This window comes from Rhinolophus ferrumequinum, chromosome 13 (assembly GCF_004115265.2).
Source record: "Rhinolophus ferrumequinum isolate MPI-CBG mRhiFer1 chromosome 13, mRhiFer1_v1.p, whole genome shotgun sequence".
Taxonomy (NCBI): Eukaryota; Metazoa; Chordata; class Mammalia; order Chiroptera; family Rhinolophidae; genus Rhinolophus; species Rhinolophus ferrumequinum.
Genome location: NC_046296.1, coordinates 70,630,872 through 70,655,563, shown reverse-complemented (window position 1 = coordinate 70,655,563; position 24,692 = coordinate 70,630,872). Strand labels below are relative to the sequence as shown.

Below are 24,692 nucleotides of genomic sequence, written 5' to 3'. Positions count from 1 at the left end.
TGACTAAGTACACCTGCAACAACCCTGTTTCCAGATAAGGCGTCTGAGCTCGGAAGGCCTTGGGTCCTGGGGGACGAGACGACGTGTCAGGGTGGTTCAGCTCTGAAACTGGCCTGCAGTCCTAGCGACGGGCTTGTCCCTTGTCCCCTGCACGGAGCAGGGAAGGAAAGCACTGGAACGGAGCCTGCTTCACAGTGACTTCCTGGTTACCATTAGCTTAAAATTTAAAAAAAGAAGTGGAGTGGGCTGAGGGGTTAAACGCAGGATAAGATGTTGGGCTCCTTCCAGGGAGGGGACGGGAGGTGCCTGTGGGCCTCAGAAACAGGGTCCTGCCCGCAGTTTATCCACATACACTTGTGGTTCCAGAATGTCAGGCCAACGGTGAGAGCGGCGCTTCTCCACCACCCGGCCGGGATGCAACACGTCACCAACATGGCGGAGAACGAGAAACCCTAAAAAGCCCTTTCCTTGGAAGGTTATGTTTGTTTTCAGATCACAGAGCTTTCTGGGCTCAGATGCGAAGGGACCGACAGAGTAATGCGGCCCCAGCCCCCCGCCAGCAGTGACCTGAGGCCCCCTCACCGTCCACGTGTGTCCCGAGCTGCCTCTGGCCTTTATGGAGGCTACAGGAAGCCCGAGCCCAAAACCGGAGCCTGTGGTGTCTGCAGCTGCCAGGGTGCCAGTGGGCTGGCAAGGAAGGGCAAGGCGCGTCTGGGGAATGGTGGGTGCTGCGTTCACTCCGCACCTGACTGGAGCCAGGGAGCGGGGCCCAGCCCCCAGAACCCACAGTTTAAGGAACACACAGGCTATGGATGCACCCCCTGGGTGGGAGGTGATCAGGACGGACGGACGGGTCCACAGCCAGCAGGGGCAGCAAATGACTCAGTGTCCCTGTAATTACTTCTCTGCAAAAGGTCCTGGGTGACCACCAACCACTCCATCCTGGTGCCCACTGTCCCCCTTGGGAGCCCCCCCAAGGCCACCATCCCCACCAGTGCCACCGCAGCCCGGCAAACAGCGGAGGTGGCCCTGCAATCGCTAAGGGTCCTGGGACTGTCCTTCCCGTCCAGCTCGGAGGGCAGATGCCTCACAAAGGGAGAGGTTCCGTGTCAGCATGAGGTTCCCTCACGGAGGACAATGTGTGCCCTGTCTTTAGAGCTTCTGCTGTGTCTGCTGTTCCGCAAACTATTCAGCTCAAAACAGTCCGTGAGCCAAAGGGCATATTCGGACTAGAAGATGCTGGGTTCCTGCTCCACCCCGAGCGCGTGGGCGAGTGACAGGTTCCAGCCGTGGGTTGTGGCGCCCAGCTGGGGCCTGGCCTCCAGCCCCGCCACCCGAGGTCTCCACGCAGTTACAACTCTCAGCATTGTCCCGGGTTCCTCCCCACTGGCCCACAGCTCTGCTGACACACACACAAGGTGTCCTGACTTAAGCCCAGTGCCAGCTCCTTCTGAAGCAGCGATGTTTGGGGGAAGCTTCCCGGGTGGTGAACATGGTTCTGCAGCAGATGTGGGTGCATCAAGAAGAGGTGGGACGCCGCAGTGGCAGAGAAGCAAAGGTAACAAGTGAGGCCACAGCACATGGGCGAGGCCCGGAGCGCGGCAGATGAAGGTGCAAACCCAGGCTTAGGGAAGACCTAGGTGGAGGGAGAATGTGGAGAGCTTATCCCTCGATTCTGCAGAGATAAGATCTTCCTAAAATGTGGCCAGGCTAATCCTCATACTTTGCAGGTAAGCCGAAAGTATTCGAGCACATGTTTGGGGCCCTGGGGAATATTTCTGGCAACAACAGAGAAAGGACAGCATGGAGTCACAGAGCATGGAGGGAGCATCTGAAAGGAAGTGAGAGTCCGGCACTGAGGGCAATGAAGACGCAGGCGTCTGGCTCCTTACGTGGTGATTGACAGCCTAGTCCTGAAGCTGGACCGGGGGTGAACAGAGGGTCAGGAAGCAAGCTCTGCACGGAGACACTCAGCGGGGACAGTGAAGGCAGCGTGGACGTCAGTGCCAGCAGATACAGCTCCAAGGGCACAGGTGGCAGCCGTGAAACTTCGCCAGCTTCTAGAACTTTCGGTTGCTAATGTAGCACCCTCATCCTGCCTTCGCTGCCTCTATGACCAAGAACACACTTCTGTTAAATGGCTTTTAAAACGCCAAGTGGATTATCACTTGTTGCCAATGTCTTCCCACATCCCCACGCAACCACAGCGACAGTTCTGAACGGTCTTCTGAGCGTGGTCACACAGCAGGCCCGTGGGCTGCCCAGGGTCCAGTACTGCAAAAAGCCTGCGGTTATTTCCAGGCTGTTCTTCCCAGAACATTGGGACTTGCCTCACAGACATTCTGCATGTGAAATTACTACCGACTCTCAAAACCAAAGACAAATGGCCATTGTACAGAGGAGAAAGCCCACATTTTTTATCCTGACATTCATATTTCTGTCTTCGTCAGCTTGGGCTGCTCTATGAGGGCACTGCAGACTGGGGGCTACAATGACAGAAACGTCTCCCTCACCATCCTGGGGACTGACAGCCAAGGTCCAGGGCCCGCTGAGGCCGATGGTCTCCTTACTGTGTCCTCAAAGGCCTGGGGGGTGGGGGGGGGACCAACACCTGCTGGGTTCTCCTGTCTCTCCCTCAGGGACACTATTCTCATCACCTTGAAAGGCCCCACCCCTTAACTCTCACATTGGGGGGTTGGTTTCAACATATGAAATTTGGGGGGACACAGCTAATGATCCCATAATGATTTCCGATGGGAAATGTGACATAGTAATATAAGTACGCGTGGGAGCTGAGCGCTGACGGCGGGGCCCGCCCTTCACACACAGGTGCCCCGCGGCGATTGTGGCAGCCTGGCGCAGACATTTCTGCCCATTGGCCCTTTTCTAAGGGCCCTGTTTCTGAACCACCTGTTAGAACTCAGTGAATTTGAAGAATGTTATATGAAAAAATGAGATATTCTCAGTCGTCACTAGCATGAAACAGATACAGCGTGTTGAAAGAAAGGCCTGTCCTCGCAACAGCACAGACCTCCGTGTGAGACGCTGCAGCCAGCTGTCGGGCTCCTGCTGCCCACGTCCCACCAGTGGTCCCGGTGGCCTCTCCCAGGCTGAGGCCGGGGCCCTCACACTCAGGTGTGTGTCCCCACCAACTATCAAAAGTGCACGTCTGGCCCCTTTGGCCTGTATTTAGCCTTCTCCTCTTATTCCCTGAGTTCTGTCGCCCCTGAAAGGGTGGATACATTGACTGGAAATGGATGTTTCCAGAGAAGTAAACTTGTGTGCCGTAGAATTTAATAGAGGGTAAAAACGTATGACTGCTCTAGCAAAATTTGGAAATGGTAGACATCCCTTTAAACAAGATCTAAACAAATTTTTAAAATCCATATGTATTTATCATCTTTCAGCCACAATTTCATCCGTAGGAATGAACCTCAATTCTGTGCTCAAAAGTGCCAGTTGCACTAGGGTTGCATAGTTTTTGGGAGCTCGCCCACTTTACAAAGATGTGAAGCCACCTGCTGTCACCGGCAGTGGGCTTCATTTGAATACCTTTTATCAGGGTAATGGTTACTTCTCAGCATCTGCAGTTTGAGCTCGGTCTCTGGCACCCAGTAAGTCTTGGTTTATGGAGGAGACCTTGCCGCCTTCTGCTTTTCAGACAACTTAAGCAAACAGGTTGAGGGCCGGCCCGGTGGCTCAGGCAATAGGAGATCCGTGCTCCCAACTCCGAAGGCTGCCGGTTCGATTCCCACATGGGCCAGTGGGCTCTCAACCATAAGGTTGCCAGTTCGATTCCTCGAGTCCTGCCAGGGATGGTGGGCTGCGCCCCCTGCAACTAAGATTGAACGCGGCACCTTGAGCTGAGCTGTGTGTGCCCTCCACAGCTAAGCAGGTTGAGGACCACAGCAGCAGCTAACTCGGCAGACAACGGCCCGGGGCCAGGAGGTGTGGCCGTAACACCTCCTGGGCCGCCCAGCCTGCGGCTGAGGCGGGGCCCCGGCACCTCCCCCACCACGTGCTTCCCAGCCGGCGGGCAGCTCTCACACCGTCGCCGTGCTCCTAGTCCCCGGGCCTTTTCCATCTTCCTGCTTCCACTCACCCAGCGTGGGTCACGCCTCAGGCACTCGGGGCGCCTCTGAGCGGCCTTGCTGTGATTGAGCTGAGGTGGCATTAAACCTGAATTCTAAGCCACCAGACTGACAGTGACTCACCTCCCTGGTGTCTCCACCTGGTGATAACCATCAGCTTCTTTTTCTGTTGTTAATCCGTCTTTTGTCACAGGCCCAGCCAGCAATTCAGAGCTCCGGCCCTGCCTCTGCAGCCCCGAGCAGCTGGGCCTGAGTCTGGGGACTGTCACCTCCTTCTGCAGAGGCGCCTCTGATCTCCAGGGCCAGGGCCACAGCTGGGCTCAGAGGTCCCGGCTGCGGCTCTCTTCAGTGAGGTCATTCCTAGGAGGACAGGGACAGCGTCCTGTCCAGCCCCAGGCCACACCTCCCGGTGGGGAGCAGAAGACCTGTCCCTTCTGGGCATCCCGCACACAAGGCTTCTCCGGGGTCTCCCAGGTACCAGGAGACGGCACTCAGGACACCGAGTCGCCCAGATACGCCTCCATCCACTGGCTTGGACCCACACCTGGGACTCGCTTCGCTCAGCTGCTCCCACGTGGCCGTCCCCACCACATCCGTAGCAGATGGAGGCATTGGTCTGAGACCTATTGCTTAGACCCCACAGGACAAAGGAAAACTTGTCGTTTCTGTGACGCTGTGGAGTCCCTGACGGTTGCTTCTCTTTTGTAACGCAAGTGCTGACCGCAGCTCGGATGGCCAAGCCCCCACCTCAAAGCCGGCTGTTTAATCAATCCCTGGGGGCCACTGGCCTGGATAAGAGCTCCCCACTAAGGTCCTATTTCATGAACTGGACCCTCTGGGCCACTTGTCTGTGTTCTGTTCCGGAGCTTTCCGTTCCCACTATGTTTTAAAGTCCCCAATGATGACTGAGCCAAGGCGGCCGGGCCCCAGCCTGGACCCCAGGCCCCGGCTCTGCACCAGCACCCCCCCCCCCCCCCCCCCGGCTGTGGCCCCAGGAGAGCTGTGTCGTCCCGGCTCTTAGTGATAAGCCTGCATCTTTTCTAAGGTCCTTGATGCTGCCAAGGGCGGCTCACCTTCTTCCCTCTCCCTGATTCTGTTTCATTAATCTTCCTTCTTTCCTGCGCCATTCACACATGGACACACTTATTTTTGTACACAGTGACAGGGTTCAGACACGCCTCCCCAAAATATGGCCCTTGGGCATATTGAATACTTGAAGCTGGAGGAATTTGGGACTCGGCAGGTGCAGGAAGGACTCAGCGCCCCCCTGCCCCCACCCTATCCCCAGGTCAAAAGACCCTCAAGGCAGCAGTGTCCTCCCTGTGTGGGAAGCCCTGCTGCCCCTCCCGAGGTCACCCCGTCGCTCTGTCCTTCATCCCATCACGTTTCTGCACCACTGTCTGCTCTTCAACACACAGTAAAAGTACTCAGGCTTAAGTGCTTTGGGGTCTTCGTTTCCTTACAAAGGAAACTTCAATAAATTTGCATGCTTTTCTCTTTTGTCAGACAGCCAGCCGAGAGCCTCCCGGAGGTTTCCTTCCCTACAATGCCTGTCTTGTGTATTTTTTTTATCTTGCTCAGCGATGACTTGAGGTCACTTGAAGGGCACACACACACTATAGGGAGGAAGACATGTGGATTAAAAAAGGGACAGAGAAGAAACTGGACTTGAGGATGGGATCAGAGCCCAGAGAGGACTGCTATGCTGGAACGGGGGGGGGGGGGGGGGGGGAGCCCAGCATCTCCCCCCCCCCCCCCCGTAGGCGGCCCAGCTTAGTCAGGTCTTCTTGGGACCCACGTGGAGACCTCACATGGGCTCCTGCATTAGAGAGAAAGTTGTGCCCAGGTGTGGCTTTGCGCCATCACTGACGACAGGCTTATCCTACCTGCATTTACTATGGCGGCTTCCATCTTTGCTTGTGCCGTTTTCCGTTTCTTCAGAGACTGGACCAGATACTTCCGTGACCAAGACCTCTTTTTGGGTGATGTGATTGACATACAAAGACAAAGGATACACGTTTGATGTTTTCTCTTGATATGTGTTTTAAGTTGCTGTAGACGCAGGGCTCTCCTGCCTCCTGTGCTGTTAGAAATGTCACCGCGTGGAGTGCTGTCCACGCTGACTGGACCTAAGAAAGCGGACGAGAGGAAAGTGCCCGGGCCTGCAAGCTCTGAGCCTCCCTGAGCAGAAAGAGCCTGGGAGGCCAGACAAGCGCTCTGTCAGCCCAGGACCTGTAACGTCGCTGGAGAAACAACGTCCCAGGAAGAGGGGTTGGGGATGGACACTGTCTTCCAGCATCCAGGAGCCGGACGCCAGCGGGGTCCTCCCTCTGCTCTGCGATCCTGTGTCATCTCTGCTGGTGACACGAGAACCTTCTTCTCCTAAACCCTCGCGAACCCTCACTAGGCTCAGGCTTTATTCTTTAAAAATAATTCATTTCATCGCCCAGGGTGAGAACATGTAACCCCAACCTCCCCTTTGGGTACCTGGTCGGCACAGGATGTGAAGTTGACCGGGGACTCTCGGGGACCAAGCACCACCCACACAGCCATCCTGACACCTTTCCTGTGACTCTGCACCTTCCCCACCGAACCTGAACCTGGAGGCACTTGCTCTCGAACCCGGTCTCCCCGTCCCTCCTGTTCCTTCTCTTCTTCCCACGAGGCCAACTTCCTTGGGGCCAGTCAGGTCCCCAATCTCCTTTCTTTGCCGCTTGCCAGGGTCACCTTGACTCTCCCCCCCCCCACACACAGGGAGGCCTGGCCGGAGGGAAGTGTGGTCGCCAGCGTTATCACGCGCCAAAATTACCGAGCATCACTGCCAGCAGGCTGCTTTCCTGTATGTCTATGGTTCTGTTTTCTGTACTAATACTTGTTTTGTCACAAGCGTGCTAGCAACACGTCTTATCGCCGTCACGTTCAAGAACTCATGGGATTCCTGAGCTGTACTTGCCACCCTCCCTCATCAGCTTCTGCTTGTTTTTACTGACTTCCGGGCACTCACCGTTGTCTTGGTATCACAGGATAGGCTTCTGGGATTATTGGGTTAAAAATTCGATTTAAGATGCATGACATTATTGCTAAATTTCTTTCCAAAACGTTTATACCAATTCTCAACCACATGGCTCCTAAGGGGAAAAGTGTCTCAATAACCCAGTGGAGAGACTGAGTCTGTGACAAGTCAAGGACAGGCCACCACCTGCTTTAGGTGGAGGTGCCCACAAGGCAGGCTCTGCCAGAGCCCAGACCCCACTGTCTGGACACCCTGCCCCCTCCCAGGAAGCAGGCCGACCAAGTGCGATGTGCAAACAGCAGATGCTGCTCAGATGGCCTTGACTCTCAGGGCAGAAGACTCCACTAGGAATCCATTTTGGATTTAACAGAAATTATGGGGTCTCCTCAAATGTTATGTTTCGGGACTGTGTCTATTACAGGAGGGTAGTTTTGGAATTTTAAAGGGTGATTCTTACTAACATAAATAATGGGAAAATGGGATAATCGTGACTAAGTCACACCTGAAGGTAAGTTAAGTATTAGGGGTGGTCCTTGTCGATGGTTTGATGAAGAACCCAGGGCACTGATCACAGGGCGCAGGACCTCAGGTCCCCGGACATGAGATGCTGAGGACGACAGAACATCTGCCACTGAAACTGAACCATTAGGAGGTGGCAGCCGATGGAGCCTACTTGGGGACGTTCTGGACACTTCACAGACGCCCGTGGCCTGGGGAGAGAGGGAGGCCAGGGTTCTGCTCAGGAGGTAGAGGACAGGGCAAGGGGAGCACAGTATGACCCCAGGTACCACCCGGGAAACGGCGCAGAACTGCTTCCCAAGCAAGTGAGGCCGCTGAGCGCGCACCCGCCGTTGGAAGTCACCTGGCCTCGGGGGAGCACGAGACCCCGAGCGTGAAGGACTCCTTGTGGGTCCTGCCGGGGCCGCCAGCGTTTCCGGACGCAAGTGAAGACGCGACCCTGTTAGAGATCCATCGTGCTACAAACGCGGCAACACCTTTTTATTTAGAGTAAGATGTTAACATCCAGCATGACAAAGTTTGTACAAAGTTCACAATTTAAAAATGAAGTAATCACTGCAACTCGTGACTCCACACATTGTAGCAAAATCAAAGTGTCAACAAACCCATGCTGTGTGTACAAAAATAAATGAGACTTCAGTTCCACAGAGAGCACAGTAAATATTTGTACAAAATTCTGTCTTCATAAATGGTTACTTAAATCAACTTAGAAATGAATATGAACAATAAGTTATAATAAATAAACTCTGATGACTCACAATAATTCCATATGAAAGGTCAGCATTCTAATATGTGACACTTTTGTGATCCCTATATAATAGTCACAGATAACTTTTGATTTGATATTTTACCAACATTAGATGAGCAGCAGATTTGTGCTTAAAACCCTCTCCATTGTACATAGGTGAGAACAAGACCCAAAACTGAGACTACCTATCACTCTACGCGAAGCATTGCTCTGTTGGCGAGGCTGCAGACACGACGGGGCGGGAAATGCGAAGCCCATATGAACAGCGGCCTGAGCGGGAGCGGGAGCCGGGCCTGGCCCGTGGTGTGGCAGCGGCGCCCGCAGCGGCGTCAGCTCTCCAAGGCAATTCTGAGCACGGCTACGACTAATCTCACAACAGAAAGACGGCGCTCTCCAGACCCCGAGGGAATGACATCATCTTTTCCCAGCTCCTTACGAAAGTCCGCGTGGAAAACCGGAAGCATTTGTACAGTGAGCAGTATAAAGTGCCGCTGAGATGTACATGTATTTATACACGTATGTACACCGAGGCTGAGTATCGTAGCAGAGTGTTTGCCTGAGGCCCCTGCGACCTCCGCACCAACGTTGCCGGTCGGCCGGCGGGCCCCCTGCAGGGTCAGCGTGGCAAGGCCGCTGACACAGGAATTGCACACCTCCGTACGGATATAGAGGACAAGGGGAGTGCAAATAGTCGACTGGCACGTTGTGGGGACAATGACCCTGTAAGTCCTGTTCTGCTAAAAATATTATTATTTTTTTATTTTTACAAAACCCATCTTTTTTTTTCATAACAAAATTTTAAAGTACTTTTGTACTTCCTGCATAACATCAAGACATGGGAGGAAGAGATGCTATGACATGTAAATCAAGTCCACATGAGAAGACACGACACGTCCCGGGGACTTCTCGGAGGGTGGACGCAGCCGTCAAAAGCGGTCTTTGCATACACAGAGTGCAGTCATGGCGGCAAACGACCCGTGTCCGAGGAACACATGAGGCTAAGATGATTTCGTGTAAAGAAAAGTGCTGAAGTACATTAATTATTCCTAAAATCTGATTGCATTCATTCTTAGAACAGGTCATGACAACTCAGACACAAGGCTACGCAAACGCTCTGCAGCCAGCCGGTCTCCCACGAGAGGCAAGACACAGGTCCTCGTGAGACTCCTCTGAGCAGGACCAAGTGCGCATTTGAAGCCCAAGCTCGGGGGGCCGGAGAGATTTTACTGAGCAGCTTCCCCCAAATCCAGAGGGGATTCAGTCCCGTCACTCGAAGACTCACAAATCATTTCCCTTTATCCCCCAAATGTAAAACAACAACAACAACAACAACAATAATAGTTCTTAAAAGTGGAAAGGGGAAATAAATACTCTTAAATTACCTTTGACCTTAAATTAAAACACACATATTTTGGTGGGTAAACCACATTGCAATAAAAGACAGTTCAGAGGGCCGGGAAACTCTTGGGAGATAAGAGAAGGTTGTCCCAAAGTTTATTGAAAATGGAAAAGGAAATCTTCACATCGTCCACCTGTCACAAGGCCCTGTCTTAACTGAAGTCCCATAGTCACACCACGTAATGCTCAGGAGTTAATTTAAAAGTGCTGTTTAAGCTGCTTTGACTCTTCTGCCAAGTTTCCATGGCTTGATGTTGTCTTACAATAAATTACTTATCTCATTCCTTACAGTTAATCCATATGCCATTTCCTTGGAATGCAAAAAACCTCATTTATTGCCCCCACCATACACCATCCTCCTAAAACAAACAAACAAAAAAATCACATAATATTTCTAAGCATTGTTCAAAAATAAAGCATTTTTTTGCAACCAATTCTTGCTATGAAACAATATGCAACAAAATGTATTTCTGAAATTCCATAAAGCCCTCCAACATGAGGCAAAATGATAATGTGTAAAAAGTGGCTGTGGGGCCACCACATGGTCATTCAAAGCTGTTTTTCTTTTTGTCCATTGCAGTTCAAAATACTAAAACATTTAATCACTAAAGCATTAAAAAGGATTTACACTCTATGTATTTTGATCAGCTTACCTCTTCAGAAATATATACAACCCCAATGTGCACACATTAGCAGCTATAAACATTACATGGCATATCACACTATGTCAGCTTATATGAAAACGTACAAAATGTGAATGTGTTCCGAAACTATTCTGCAGGGACGATCTTTAAAGCAAGACATAAAATCATTATGAAGTCTTGTAAGCATAACACTGTTTCCAACAGAAATAAATAGAAACACTTTCTGGTAAATTACAGCAGCAAGAGACAGGAGGCGTCCTGTTTAAGCAAGGCTCCATCACTACAGTCACTACAGCAGCTGTTCAGACCTGAATTCCTCTCACAGCCTGCTTTATATTTTCCAGTAGGGCTTTATTTTCTGGGCTCTGATAACGATCTTGATTTGTATACATGTCCGTCAAAGTAGTCACGTATGCGTCAAAATTTTGTTCATTGATTGGGTCCTACGAGATATTAAATAGTAGTTCATACACAACTTTTATTTTCTTAATAGGATATCACATCAGCATAAAACAGCATCACAGCATCCTGCCACTGTCTGCATAACACTTAAAAGGCCAACTCGGAGCAATCTTAAGCTACGGGGTCCATGGGATCAGCCCCACCAACGCTTCTGGCAGTTAATGCCATGGCTTTGGGGAGGGAACCACAAACATCCAAAGTCTGAAGAACCATGAGAACAGCAATAGGACAAGACAGCTACGTTATGGTGCACACTGCGCAGCTCACCGAACACCTTATCTCGCACTGTCAGTCACTTACCATATGTGGCAGCTGGATATTAGCTAGACTATGAATTAAAGACTGGCTTAAGTTGGCCAGCTCATGAAGAAGAGACTCATTTTGCTGTTCAATTACTTTGTTCTCCTCTTCTATCGTCTTCAGGTTGGTCTCCATTGTGGTAATCTAAAACGCACAAATTTGTGTACATGTAACATAAGGCAGGCGGGGGCCACACTCTCGCAGGGCGAGACAACAGCCTATCGATGCAAAGAAAACCTTTTTGCTTAAAGAAAAAGGCTTCCAAGTTAAGAATTTGTCATTTTAAGGGTTTGGCTTTCGTGCTTCTGATTCATTACACTCGGAGATTTGGTGACTGGACTCTAGTGGCTTGTCTTTCTGAGGTGGGATTAATGGATTAACGTGAGGTGGGCGCCGGGGCTGTGGGGACAAGCTGTGCTGTCCTCGTGTGCAGACTGTCCTCCAGTCTCCTGTTCTCTCTGTGGCTTTCATGGATTGTGTTACTTATCTGGGGTGGTGTTGTAGTGACTTACTGCTAGCACTTCTTTTCTAGCCTGAATCTAGTTGTGCCACAGCTGAGCCCCAAGACATTACTTATTTGTGGCAAGTCCCTGTCTTCTCCACCAGCACCAGCAGACACGCCATCTGCACTACGTGACCTCCACACATTCCTGCATCAGAGAGAGGCGCCTGTGGCTCCCGCTGGCTCTTCTCCCTCTAACTCCCTGGACAGACCGCATGGTTGCCGAGGTCACGAGCTTTGTAGTGCCTCCACCTACAGCCAGACAAGCAGCACTTACTCCTGCGGTCAACTGCCCAACCCACGTGTGTCGGAAGATGAGCAGCTTTGGAAGCCACTGTGTGGCTGGGAAAAAGTGCTGGTTCCACAGTGTGCCTGCCTTTTGGGGCTCGGGAACACTGTGACCCCCAAACCAGAGCTATGCGGTAGCCCCACGCCAGTGTCGGAGGCGTGTGTGAAGGCTAACGTGGACCCTGGACGCAGGCCCAGGGTCACGGCCTCGGCTCCCTCGTCACACTAGCGCCCCTGAGTTACCTGCCTCCAGCTCCTAATCTCTAAACACCAAGCTCTCACACGGGGTCTCCCTGCACAGACACACTTGCCTGGGGCCTTTCCCAAGGCTGCCAGGGAACCACGGCCTCAGGGGCACTGTTGGATTCAGCTCTACAGGAAGAGTCAGCAAACTCTGGGCTCTTTTTCTGGAAAGCAGGACTAAGAGCGCTTGCCCTCTGTGTAGAGACACTCGACAGTTTGTGGTAAGAAGACCTTCACCACTCCTGGGCGTCCCACCCAGTCAAAGCTCCAACTAGGGCACGCCCCCCCGGGGGCTTCATGGAGTCACAGTAACGGGGAGCTGGGAGGGGGAGGGGCTGCACAGGGGACACAGACGTCTCCCTTCCGTCCTCGGCAGAGCGGCCATGGTGCCAGGTGCCCTGGCAATGGCTGGGATTTGGAGGGCTGAGGCAGCTCTGAGGGAGGGTGTCTGCTCAGGAAAAGGCCTGCACTGCGCAGGGGCCCAGGACTGGGGTGGCGACATAGCCCCCATGTGCTCCTGGGTCGATGTCACTCACTGTCCTCAGACAGGAGAAAGGTGACCCTGTCATTGACAGCACGTCCTGTCCCTGTGTTTGAGGAGCATCGAGCTCCTGTGGCCAAAGGAGGAGGCCCATCAGGAAGGGGTAGGTGCGTGCACATGTGCATATGTGCACACGTATGTGCACGTGTGTGTGTGTTTGTGTGTATGAAGTCTCGGTAGGGCGTAAGTTCAAAATAAGATCCAGAAGAAATAAATGCAGCTGAGACATCACTGATTCGATAATATTAACTGGATGTGTAATTGCTCGCACTGTTCTGACCATTTGAGATGGAGACACGTTGGGCTCTTTTGGGCCCCGGATTCTGCCTGGGATCCCGGGGGACCCTGTCTCCCTGTTTCCACAGTGCTAACTAAGATGTTTGGGTCAGACTGGCCATTCGTAAAATGTTTTTGAAGGTGCAGAATCTATTTTCCCAATAAAGGCTCACAGGGAGCCCTGGTATGTAAGTCAGACACGAGTGCAGCCCTGGGGTCCTGAGCCCGCCAGGGCCCCCATGGGACCCGGCCTCCGGGGGCTGTGCCAGGACCTGGTGCAGGGCCCTTTGCCCTTAGCCACCTCGTGCTGCTGTGCCGCAAGGTCTGGGCCCTGCGCACCAGCTGGCGTCTGCTGTGCTGTCACTGGGTGGTGTGGCTGGGTGGCCCTGCAGAGCTTTGCCTGCACCTCAGGTCAGATGGGACAAAAACACACAGTGGCCTGTGTTCCTTCCATCCCAGTGTTGCTCTCGGAAGGGAGGGCATCAGAGGCGCCAGAAAGCCTGGAGGCAGGACCTTCAGTCTTCTGGCGTTTCCCAGAGATTAGGGAGGGTAAGTGCGCTCTGTAGAGACAGGGAGGCGGAGGCACAAGAGGCTCCATGGCCAGTTTGACCTCAGACACTGGGGGCAGCAGAGGTGCGGGGAGCAGGGGCCCTCGGGTGCCAAGCTGTCCGCAGCGTCCTAGGACCTCTATCCCTGCCCGGCCACTACCTGAGTCCTCACCCAGGGCTGCTGGTCACGGGGCCTGCCCCCCAGACAGCACAGCCCAGACCCCAGCTCAGCATGCCCCCTCCACTTCCGAGACACTGGCCTTACCTTCCGGAGCAGATGCACCAGCCCAGGCTCATGTGGGGGGTCACCTCTCATCAGCCAGAGCAGTGACAACACACATTAACCCTTAAAGTTCCTTTGACGTCAGATGCAAATAGGTGCTGCTGGGAGCAAATACCCACATCGGACATCAAAGAGCCCAGGTGGGCAGTGACCACCGACCCAGGGACAGACGGCCACTGAGGGTGAGGCAAGCATGTGGGCGCGGGACTCGCGGTGGCTCTGCTCTGAGTGCCAAGTCCCCTCGGCTCGGGGAGCACAGCGTCCCCTGGGCCCTGAGCCAGGCTGGGCGTCTGGGCCTTCCTGGCATGGGGATGCAAGTGGGGAGGGGCTGAGGGGAGCCCTGAGGTGGGAGGGAGGGAAGCCTTTCCCGACGTCAGATTGCCGTGCACAGCCAGACAGCCAGACAGAACTCTGAACCCCCAGGGTTGCCCAGAAAGGTGCCATTCAGAGGCAGCTGATTAGGGTTTTCACCTTTATGAGCAGAATAAGACGAGAGAATGAAACTGTCATCTGACCCAAATCATCGTTGCTGATTTGGCTGGCTCGTCTCCCTACCAGAGAAGGTGGCTTGTGGGATGAAAGAAGGAAGTGGCCCTGGAGTCCCCTAGGGACCACACCTCCGCCAGACCTTGGCCGGGCCAGCAGCTGAGAAAAACCAGGGGTTCAGATAAAAATTCAGGAAAACTCCAACTTGCGTCAGTTGAGCCTTTGGCCAGGCCCTCGTAGGACGCCATGACGGCCAGAGCACAGCCAGGCGGGGGGCTGCAGTTGAGTAGGCTGGTGTCAAAACAATGCCCCCCCTTGCCCAGCCTCACGGGCACCCATGGAATCCCTTCTGGCTATTCTGGTAGGAACATAGCCTCAGGGCCCGTCCCTGGAGGAGCTGTGCCATCGGGGAATGGGTGGCAGGCAGAACTGTGACCTCCCCCTGGGCCTCCATCAGCCTCCCCCAGAACCCGTCACACTGCTGATTATGGGGAGCGGTCCCCGGGGTGGGGCTGGCCCAGGTCTACAGGGACGGGCATCCTGCCTTACCTATGATGGCAATGCCGGGGGGGGGGCCCTCTGCCACAACGGGATCCCACTGCCTGAGCCCACACTGGGCACTGGGACCCTGCAGGGCATGAGGGGACGCCCTGAGGGCAGTCAGCCCAGCCACTGGCTTTGGCTGAGTGGAGGAAGTCACCTGTCTGGACTTTAGAGACCATGAGTGTCAAATGAGTCTTACGACACCTACCTGGAGGGCCGGTGTGAGTGAAGTGGGTTACACGCCAAAGCCCCTGCCCCCTGGCATCTGGTTGGTGCCTCCCTTCTGCCCTGGCTAGACGCTGCGCCCGCCTGGGAATTGGCATGGACAGGCACGGCCTCCCAGCCCCAAGGAGCAGCAGCCCCTCTGTATCTACGTGCTGAGTCAAAACGCCAGCACCCAAATATCGGGGCAAAGGACTCGTCTACATCGCTGCCGGAGCAGGCGGTTCTGTGGACAGTCTCACTCAAGACACAAGACAGAAAACTAGATGACCGGTGGCCCCAGGGGTATAGCAAATGTTGCCACTGAATTTTCAGCAGACCAAGATAGAGGTGAAAAAATAAAGACGAAATGAACAAAGAAAAAGGAAGTGAGGCCGCCCAGCGGTGGTTCCTTGCGTGGGCGTCCAGGGCTGCGTCGGGAGCCTCAGGAACCGTTACCTGAGTCCTGAGCTTGATCATGTCGGCCTCCATCTGCGAGTTGGACTCATTGAGCTCCTTGATCTCCTCGTCCAGCTGTTTGATTTCTTCATCGTTCTCGATGCCTGCAACCACAAACGAGTGCCTTAGAATATGGAACAGGAAGCGTGACCCTGAGATTCGCAGTTTTCTTTCCTCTTTTTATACCTGGAACGAACTGAGTTTGCTGGGGAAAAGTGCCCTTGAATTAAAAAGAAAACAGTCAAGGTTGTGCAGTCTTTTGTCCCCAAGCACCACCCTCCTACTGACCAAACCCCGGAGAGACAAGGGGGTGCACAGACCCTGGCACTGACTCAGAGCCTGATGGCCCGGGTGGGGCTGCACCTGACGCACCTATGAATAGGGTCCCCTGTAGAGGCCATCCCCTCCTCTCTCACCGTCTGTCTGTCTCTGTCACACGCACACGTGCCCAGAGGAGACTGGCAGGGTTCCCGCCCTCAGCACGCTTAGGTTTGGGGTAGGAACACTGCTAACAGACGTAACAGCACCAAGTCGGAAGTGTTAAGGATTGTCCAGCTAAGTGACCGAGGGAGGGGATGATGGGCAGTGATGGACTCCAGATAGGTGGCCACAAAGTGCTCCTGAGTAGTTCACATCTAACTGATAAAAAAGTCCCGTCTTCTGCAGTGATAGGTCGGCGACAGAAGTGGTTGTGGGCTGTGGCGGGAGCCCCTCAGCAGCTGCGCGGTGACCAGCCTGTCCAGGTCGGGGGCATGACCAGCAGGGCTGTGGGGTCCGTGTGGCGGGCGGCACAGGCAGAACCGGTGTTTACAAGGTGCGGTTCAAGGCCGGTTCACTCGACTGGTTGTGTCTGGTTCCTGGCAACGTCACACTGCCAGGGGCAGAAAGATCCAGAGCTTTCTAGTTCGGGGCATTTGGCCTCCACCACTGGGTGTGGTTAGGGGAGAAGAGCAGAAATCCTGCAGATGGACAGTAGTCAATGGCCCAGGTGTGGACTTGCCATTCCCATTGGCCACGTGGTACAACAGTGGCCCTCGCTCAAAACCAGTGGGAAACACACGGGCCAGGACTCCAAGGGAGCTCGGGCGGCAGACGCTGTGGTCCGGTATCGCAGGCAGAGAGGGGTACACTCAGCCTGAGAGCAGAGGCATGAGACCACCCCAAACACTGCAGAGGCCAGATGAAGAGCTTCTCCCCATCAAGTGTTGAAAAGACAACAGAGACAGAAAGAGGGGGTCAGTGGGGGTGGGTCTTAGTTGCTGTTTTTAGTGAAATGAAGATTTGGGGAGCAAGCAATCTTCCGGGAAAGGATCAGTCGTGCGTCCCCCACGATGGTGCTTTTTCTCGCCGAAGCACCGGGCGCACCTGTGCTCCTGTTTGGTTCGGCTCCCGTTTGCTTGTCCTTCCTCTGAGTCGGCTGTCCCCATGATTCAGTCTGAGGTGGCAAAGCTTTCGGACGAGCCCGTCTGCAGCACTGATCAGGCTTCTCCCTCCTGCCTCGGCTGCCCCCCAGAGGGACCCGGGGAACCCCTAACTGGGAGCATGGGTTTCGCTTCCCTGACCCCGGACCAACCCCTTAGGTCCTCAAGGTGCGTCCTGCCAGCACCCTGAGGGCCTCAGAACATGAGCAACGACCCCCCGTCTTATCAAGTAACTCCCAAGCAGTTCAGGGGTGTAATAAAAGTACGGCCGCTGCCGAAGTTCACCCTTTCTCAGCTGTGGGTCGTTATCTGGTTTCCCCTTCTGTGTATGTGACCGGCCCTCTATGGCAACCTTTCACAATGAAGAATGAGGACCAACTGAGGTAACGTATCTGGCACGTGGCACACAGGACATCTCAACGGGGCAGTGACCGTGCCATTACTTCTCGGCAGAAGGTCCAGTACGCCTCAAGATAAGAACACCCAGCACATAGCTGAATTATGAATCAATTTATCATAACAGGGACCCACCACTACAGTCTTTAAATTGCAAGAGTCTAAACACACTGGGGCATCTCGTGTGTAAACTGAGGCCCATGGGACTGGAACACTCGTAGCGCCTGGGTTCTGGGGCTGTGAGGGTGGATTTCCAAGTGCTTGAGTCTGCACACCAAGCCCTCCTTAGGGAACCGCCCACCGCGGACCCCAGAGCTCACTGATCAGGCTCTGAGAACTGAGCTCTAACGACCGAGCCCCGAGCCCCGATAGGCCTGCCGTTCTCAGCCAGGAGGCCGCTCACCAGGGTGCGCCTGGCCCCAAACCCCCCTCAGTGAGCCCGCCCTCCCCTCAGCTTCCTGTCTCCTCTGATAATAATGGGGAGGGAAGGTGTTGCTTCCTTCTCTCCTCAAGGCTTTGCAAAAAATAAATAAAAGTGAAGCCCTGGCAGTGATACTGACAGGTGTGGGGTGAGCTTCTGCAGAGGGTCCTGGAAGCAAGACCAGCACCATGTCGTGTTTCATGGGCTGGTTAACTGTATGGGATCGTTCTGTGCATGAAGAAGGTAAAGATAATCTTGTGGGGGACGACATGGCAGCAGAGTCTTCTCTAAACTTAAAAGAAAAGAGAGAGAGGCAAAGGATTTTGGAGCCGGAAGGGAGCTTCGAGGACTTGGACCCGCTCTTCCTATTCAGACAGATGTACGAGAGAACAGCCGGGCTCCCAGGCAGGAGCTGCCTGGCCCGCGTCAGCTCGGGAACTAACGCTGGCCTCCTTGAGGTCTCAGTGCTCTGTCCCTTGGACACATGTGTCACATGTGAAGGTGTACAGGGGACTTCGGGTGACATTTTATACTCAGGATTTTCAAGAAAGAGAGGGAGGCTGCCCTGTCCACAGGCATAGCTGGGGCGCCCTCCAAACTGGGCCTTGGTGTTTAGAAGGAGGGCACAGTTGCAGAGAGGGCCATAGGTCCGCATGTCTGCCCTCTGGACAGCAGCGGTCTTGCCCGATTCGGCCACATGGACTCCCCTGCAGCGCGGCCTCTTGCCGGAAGGAGGTCCTGTGGGTTGAGCAGGGACGCCTCTGGTCTCGGCACAAACGGCATCTGGACAGCCCTCCTGCAGCCGGTCTTGGGCCTGGTGGGCCTGGTGTGACCTTCAGCTGCTTGCTCTCCAGGTAACCTGGGGGCTTGTAGTGTTCCCATCTGGGGTCCCGCATGTGAGAGAACAGCAGAAAGAAATAGAATCATGCACTGTTCAGACGCTGAGAAATGGGCGGATGGCAACAGCTGGGGGCCACCCCTGCTGACCAGGGCAGTGCCAGGGGCCCCGCCAGGGAAGGCTGGGTGCTGCTCCTGCAGTGAAAGGTCTGTGCCATGGACTGCTTGTTTCTGCCTCGCCAAGACGGCACTGGTTCTCCTGGGCCTGGCAGGCAGGGTGGGAGGGCGGGATCCTGCTGCCCTGACAGCGAGGCCGCATTTTGACGCTGGCAGATGGAAGCTCAGTGAACTTCCGCTCAGTGAACTTCCGCTCAGTGAACTTCCGCTCAGTGAACTTCCGCTCGGCCAGCAGCCCCGCGGTGTGAGCAGCACCCCTCTGGTCGCAGACGCCCTCTGTCTCCCTCCGCTCCTCCTTTTGCCCACTTATTTCCTTCGTCAGTGGGTCACAGGCTGACACAGGCTCACATTGATTGGCCTACAGAGTTTTACTTTCAAACCAGCGTTGTTTTGGGGGGTGAAATGTCAGGCTAAACATTTTGGAAAGAGTTTGTAAACAGGGAACCTGGCCCTCGATGGTGACAGAGAAGTGACACTGGTGATCCCGGTGTCCCATGGGTTTCCTCACACTCGCCCCTGTGACTGCAGGCGCCGGGGCAAGAGTCTGAGGGCATCTGGAAGGCACAGCTCTGTCTGATGAGTGCTCAGCTCTCTAGTCCCCACTGGTGTTGAACAGACGTGGAGGTGGCACACTGGACTCCCGGACCCAAGCCCTCCAGATGGAAGCACTGTGAGCCTGGCTGTGTCCCTGGCAGGTGACCGGCCACACCCACACGCTGAGCGTTCTGCAGTCAGGGGCAGGCTGAGTCCCTTGTGAGGTCCTCAAAGCAAGGTGCAGTGGCCAGTGGAAGGCTGGGGACCGTGGCCCTGGCCCACACGGCTCCACGTGGGGCCCTCGGGTCCTGGGGCGTGTTGCTGGACCCATGCGGAGGGGTGGCCACTGACGGCCCCAGCGCAGCAGTGTTAGCGGGCAGGCCCAAGCTACCTTCAGCCCGGGACTGACCCCTGCCTGGGCTTCACGGCTCAGTGACTCGTCCTCTGCCCGGTCCTCGTGACAGCCGCCCCGGGGCTGACAAGGAAACCCAACTCCTGCTGTCAGAGGTTCCACTCGGCCTCCGTGTTCTCAGAGCGGTGTTCTCAGACGTCACCACCAACTGCGAGTCAGCTGACACTGACCGGTGCTGGGGAAGCACAGGGTTAGGTGGCCACGAGCCACCAACACATCGCCTGGTTTGGGTGTGTTTCTGTTTAAAGACACCTTAATTAGTGTGTACTGTTGACCATAAATGCTAACGTCACAGCAATAGCACGTGACAGCCTGGATGGTCACCTAGTGATGCCCTTTCTCCGTGAGGTCATCATGGCCTCTTGCGCTCAAGGTCTGGACAGCCCCTGGGAGGTGGGCCTTTTAAACCGAGAAATCACAACACAAAGGGACAAAAGTTCAAAAACATGGCACCAAAGGACCGTGTCGAAGGCCCCTGTTCACAGGATGAGCTGCAGAAGAAGGCAGGGTATCACCTGTCCCACTTCGGCCGGGAAAGCGCCTCTGGCAAGACTCCCACTTTGCTCTGAGCTTGTCCGTGAGTGGCCGTGAACACGCCAGTGTTTATTTGGGTTCACAAATAAATTTTAGCAACTATGCCACCTCACAAATATGGAATCTGCGAGCTGCCCCTAAGGGCTGCTGCTGTCCCCTCCTGCCACCTGTCCACACACACCTGTGTGGTAGCGGCACTCAGAAGGGAAAATGGACTTCACATGGGTCCGAGACGGTCAGGCAGCTGAGAGTGAGGGCAGAGCCAGGGCTGCGTCTTGGCTGCATGTGCCTGAGGGCCCGGGGGTTCTGGAGCAAAACCTGGAGCCTGGGTGCGGGGACCGCTGCCTACGACTCTGGCTTGTGACCAGGTTGGAGGTAAAGCCGGGGACACATTGGGGAAGACCACAGCCCAGGACGGCTGGCTTGTGGAAAGGCCTAGACTGGTTCCACCTGGCTGTCGCAGGACAGTGGCCCTTGGCTGTGCTGGCCTGAGCCGGGGGACATGGGTGGCATTACCGTTGCTGGCCCGCTGCCGGATGGTCAGCATCTGCTCTCCGGACAGCTTTGCCTTCTTCATGGCTGATGTGGCGCGCGGGCAGCCCGACAAGCTGGGGACAAGAAGACAGGAGATGGCGTTAGTCATGGATCTCAAAGCCCCAGGCAGACTGATCATGAGCCACGTGGTCACTGGGTCACCTGTTGAGGCTGTGTGCGGCCGACAGGCTGTCCGCAAAGGGGAAGGAAGCAGACCGCTACACGCAACTGAGGGCTCAGTGACACGTGCAGGGTACCCGGTGGCTGGGGTCTGGGCAGCTGGGGCGCTGGGGCGGGAGGGTGACGCGTCTGTCATGTCTGCCTCCGGACTGTCTGGGTTTTCATGGAATAACTATTCCTTTAAAAACTTCCTTATTATGGAAAGTGTGAAACTTACAAAGGGTTGAATTTAAACTTAATTTGAAACATAGAAAAGTAAAGAGAGCAGAGTGAGGAGCTCACCACCCACATGCCCCCCGCTGTCGAGATTATTCTGGAGTGACCACAGCCACTCCACACTCTGTCACCTAAATGCTTCAAGCCAGTCACACGTGCGGCTTGTCCCACTCGCTCTGCAGTGACCTGGGCGACTGGTCTGACCACAGCCTTCAGAGGTGGCTCCCGGCCCTCCTGCCCCGTCCCTTCACGCTGTGCACCCCGGGCACCTTCGGCGGAGCCCACGCCCGCTCATCAGACGCTCACCCTCAGCCCTCAGCCCTCAGCCCCCACCCCTCACCCTGGCTACGGTCCAGAGTGAGCACACGGAGGCCAGGGCCCAGCTGGCACCACACAGCGGGTGACGTGAGGCGGCGTGTGTGTGTACTAGTGTGTGCATTACTCCGAGGGACACTGCCACAGCACCGTCGTGGCCTGTTAGGGGCTTATCTACAGCCACACGGACTCACATAGTACTAGCAGGGTCTGCCTCATGTCTACATTAATAAGTGAGGCTTTCCAAGTGTCTCTCACATTTTTCTCACGTTTCCTGACGTGATGATAGCTTGGACGTAGTTGTTCTGGGGAAAACATCCTGGTACAACTATTATTTCCACTGCTGCTCGCAGCTCGCACTGAGGATCCAGCCGCCGTCTGATGTGATGTTTGTGTGACGTGTCTATTCCTGCAGTAGCCCGTCCACGGGACACTGATGTCACCAGGTTTGTGGCTTTCCCCAGAACCTTTGCTAATGGCGTTTCTAGGCCCAGAGTAGAAAGAGGCAACGGGGTTTTGGCCCAGAGGGTGTCACCAGCCCCAGCCTTCTCCGTTCCTGAGGTCAGCCCTAGGAAACACCAGAAGCAGAGGCCCTTGGGACCACGATGGCTCCACGGGGTGGGGTTTGGGGGCGCAGGAAAGCACTGGAGGGGCCGCAGGAGTAGAGTCATTTCCTGAGGGGGCTCCACACTGTGCCCCCAAGGCCTGCCTTTCCCTCAGGGTTGTGTGTCTGGTGACCAGCCTCAGGGGTGTTTCCTGAGTAAACTTGTTCCCAGACCTGTCTGTCACCCTTCTCACTGTCACCAGTGACCTGTGATTGTCCCTAGCTGGGTCCCTGGGCCTCTGCCTGGTTGTTGCCCAGCTCAGGAGGACAGCTAAGCGGCTCCACCAGGCTTCTCTCTGATGTGGCCGCCCCTCCTGGAAACCCTGTGTGAAGGCCTGAGGCGCGACCTAACAGCCCTGTGAGGCTGGCGCCCTCTGCAGAGCTCAGCTCCCACTGGGTTCTCTGTCTGCAGCCCTGGGGTGACTTGTATGTGTGACTCTTTGCGCCTGGCCACGCCCGCCCAGCTGACCTCGGGCTCTTCTTTCAGAGCTCACCACAAAGCAGGGCCAATGCACCCCGCGCCCATGCCACCCCAGCCCAGCCCATCACCCGTCCTTCCTCTCAGGCGCAGGCTCTGGGGAGGGCCTCTCCCTTGGCCTGGGCTACTTCGCATCCTTAGCTCTCTGTCCCGGTTTCTACCCAGCAGGCAGCCATCCACAAGGCCTGTCCTCAGAGGTCCGCACATCTGGATGTCCCAGACCGGTGCAGAGGGGCTGTCCCACACACTAGGGTCTCCCACCCCGAATCCTCCTGCCTGAAAACGAAGGGGTCAGAACCCAGTTACAGAGTAGCGCATGAGCAGAAAATAATGAAGAGGAATGTGCAAAAACCGCCAAAGCCGGAAAGGGGCTACGGGTTTCCAGGGCAACTCCACGGGGGGCTCCCACACGGGCCCCACGAGGGACACCTGGAAGCTGTAACAGCCGCCGAGACCCACTCTGAGGTTCAGAACCGGACCTCAGTCTTATGGTGATTCTTAGTCTTTAGTTACTAAAACTGTCAGCTGGGGATGACAAATAACGGTGTCATCTCTGGCAAGAGAGACTTCAGCCCCAGCTGGGAACTAAATTAGGAGACAAAGACAGGCCCACAGAAGGATGCGTTTTGTGCAAACACGTCCACACTCAACCCCCATTCCGATCCGGTGACTGCATCAACGTGGGTCACATTTGGAAGTATCCTGCCGCGGCCTGGCCACACCTCCGCGGGTGGCGGGAGTCCCGTGCGCGGGCGCAGTGCCATCTAGTGGTGCCTCGCACCCACCGCCCTTCGCAGTGGCCTAGGGGCTCCTGGGTCCCAGCCGGCCCAGCATCTCAGGGAAAAGTCCACACGAGACTCCTGCCAGCGAGTTAACCCCCCGCGGTGGTCGCGTGCAGTGGGCGTGGACTTGGGAAGTCACGGAATCTTGGGTCGTTCTGTTCCAGGCAGCAAATAGTTAACCGTCCCTGCCCCGCCCGCCCGCCTTCCCTGGGGCCCCAGACGTCTGGCACTGGCGCCAGCACCACGCATTCCAGGCAGGACTCCAGGCACACGCTGTGGAAAGCTGCAGGGGACGGGGAGGCCCGGGTTTTTTATCAGGATACTGGCCCAAAGGGGACTTCCTTCAGGAGAACATCACAGCTGAAAGTAGCTAAGAAGTCAACGTTTCCAGGGGGGTGTGGTTAGAGAGCCCGTAGGCGTGGGTGAGTTCCATTGGGTGGAAGTTAAGTATGTGACAGCCATTCGGTGTGTGTTGTCCAGAGATTTATTCCTGCCCAGATTGGCTGGGAGACAGAATTTAGGAACAAAGAGCTTGGACAAGAAGGATTCAGGAAAGGTCCTGTGTGTGCCTCAGTTGCCCTGCCAGGAAATACACTCCCTGGTACAGCTTCCTTTACACCAATTTTTGCTGTCATGATACTGAAACCGAAGGTCATATGATTTGATTAAATTCAGCTTTAAATCTTAGCTGTAGAAATCATGGCTCTCTCTACACCTCTCAGAGAGCCAGGCTTTCCCCTGATAACCAGTAACCCCCGGGGAGCGGGGAGCAGATGACAGGTGAGACCCATGGCAGGCTAAACATCTTACCTAAGTTATGTTTCAGCTCCTGGGCCCTAAGGTGGAATGACCTCCTGGGTAGTTTCCCAGGAGACCAAACAGGGATTCCAGAAAAGACCTCAGAACTGTCCTCCAGACCTGAAGACATGATTCATTACCCTCGCCTCACCTCTAACCAATCAGCCCCCAGCACGACCTGACCCCTGACCCATGGTGTCCTGTGACTTTGCCCCACAGAATCTGTAACCTACAGGCGATCGGGGAGCCAGGTCTTCAGCCCAGCTCACCTGTGTCTCCGGGCTTGGTGCCGTTTCCTTAAATAAACCTCTACTTTCTTTGCAGCAAACTCTTGTCTGCATCTCCTCCTTTGACAAAGACGAGCGCGGGCTGATGAGCCCCCCGAGTTTGCTCACAGCGCCTTTCTTACTGGGCTACTCTTTCACCGTTGCCACTGCAACGCTCTTCTTAGGTCCCTTATGTGACACGTGATCGATCACACTCTGTACAGTCACTTGCTAACAGCACT

At 55.1% G+C, this 24,692-nt stretch overlaps 1 protein-coding gene across 15 annotated transcripts in view; it reads right to left on the bottom strand.

Annotated features, from left to right (window-relative positions):
* Positions 1–8,076: 8,076 nt before the first annotated feature.
* MYT1L (myelin transcription factor 1 like) overlaps positions 8,077–24,692 on the bottom strand; it is a 367,369-nt gene continuing 350,753 nt past the window's right edge. For 12 of the 15 annotated variants that reach the window (XM_033124940.1, XM_033124939.1, XM_033124941.1 and 9 more), the window contains 4 exons: positions 20,794–20,885; positions 15,546–15,649; positions 11,176–11,319; positions 8,077–10,856 (listed from right to left, as the gene is read on the bottom strand). In XM_033124940.1, coding sequence (XP_032980831.1) covers positions 10,716–10,856; positions 11,176–11,319; positions 15,546–15,649; positions 20,794–20,885 — 481 coding nt within the window. In that variant the 3' untranslated portion in view covers positions 8,077–10,715. The remainder of the gene's footprint in view (positions 10,857–11,175; positions 11,320–15,545; positions 15,650–20,793; positions 20,886–24,692) is intronic. The other 3 variants (XM_033124948.1, XM_033124949.1, XM_033124950.1) reach the window with 1 other exon arrangement.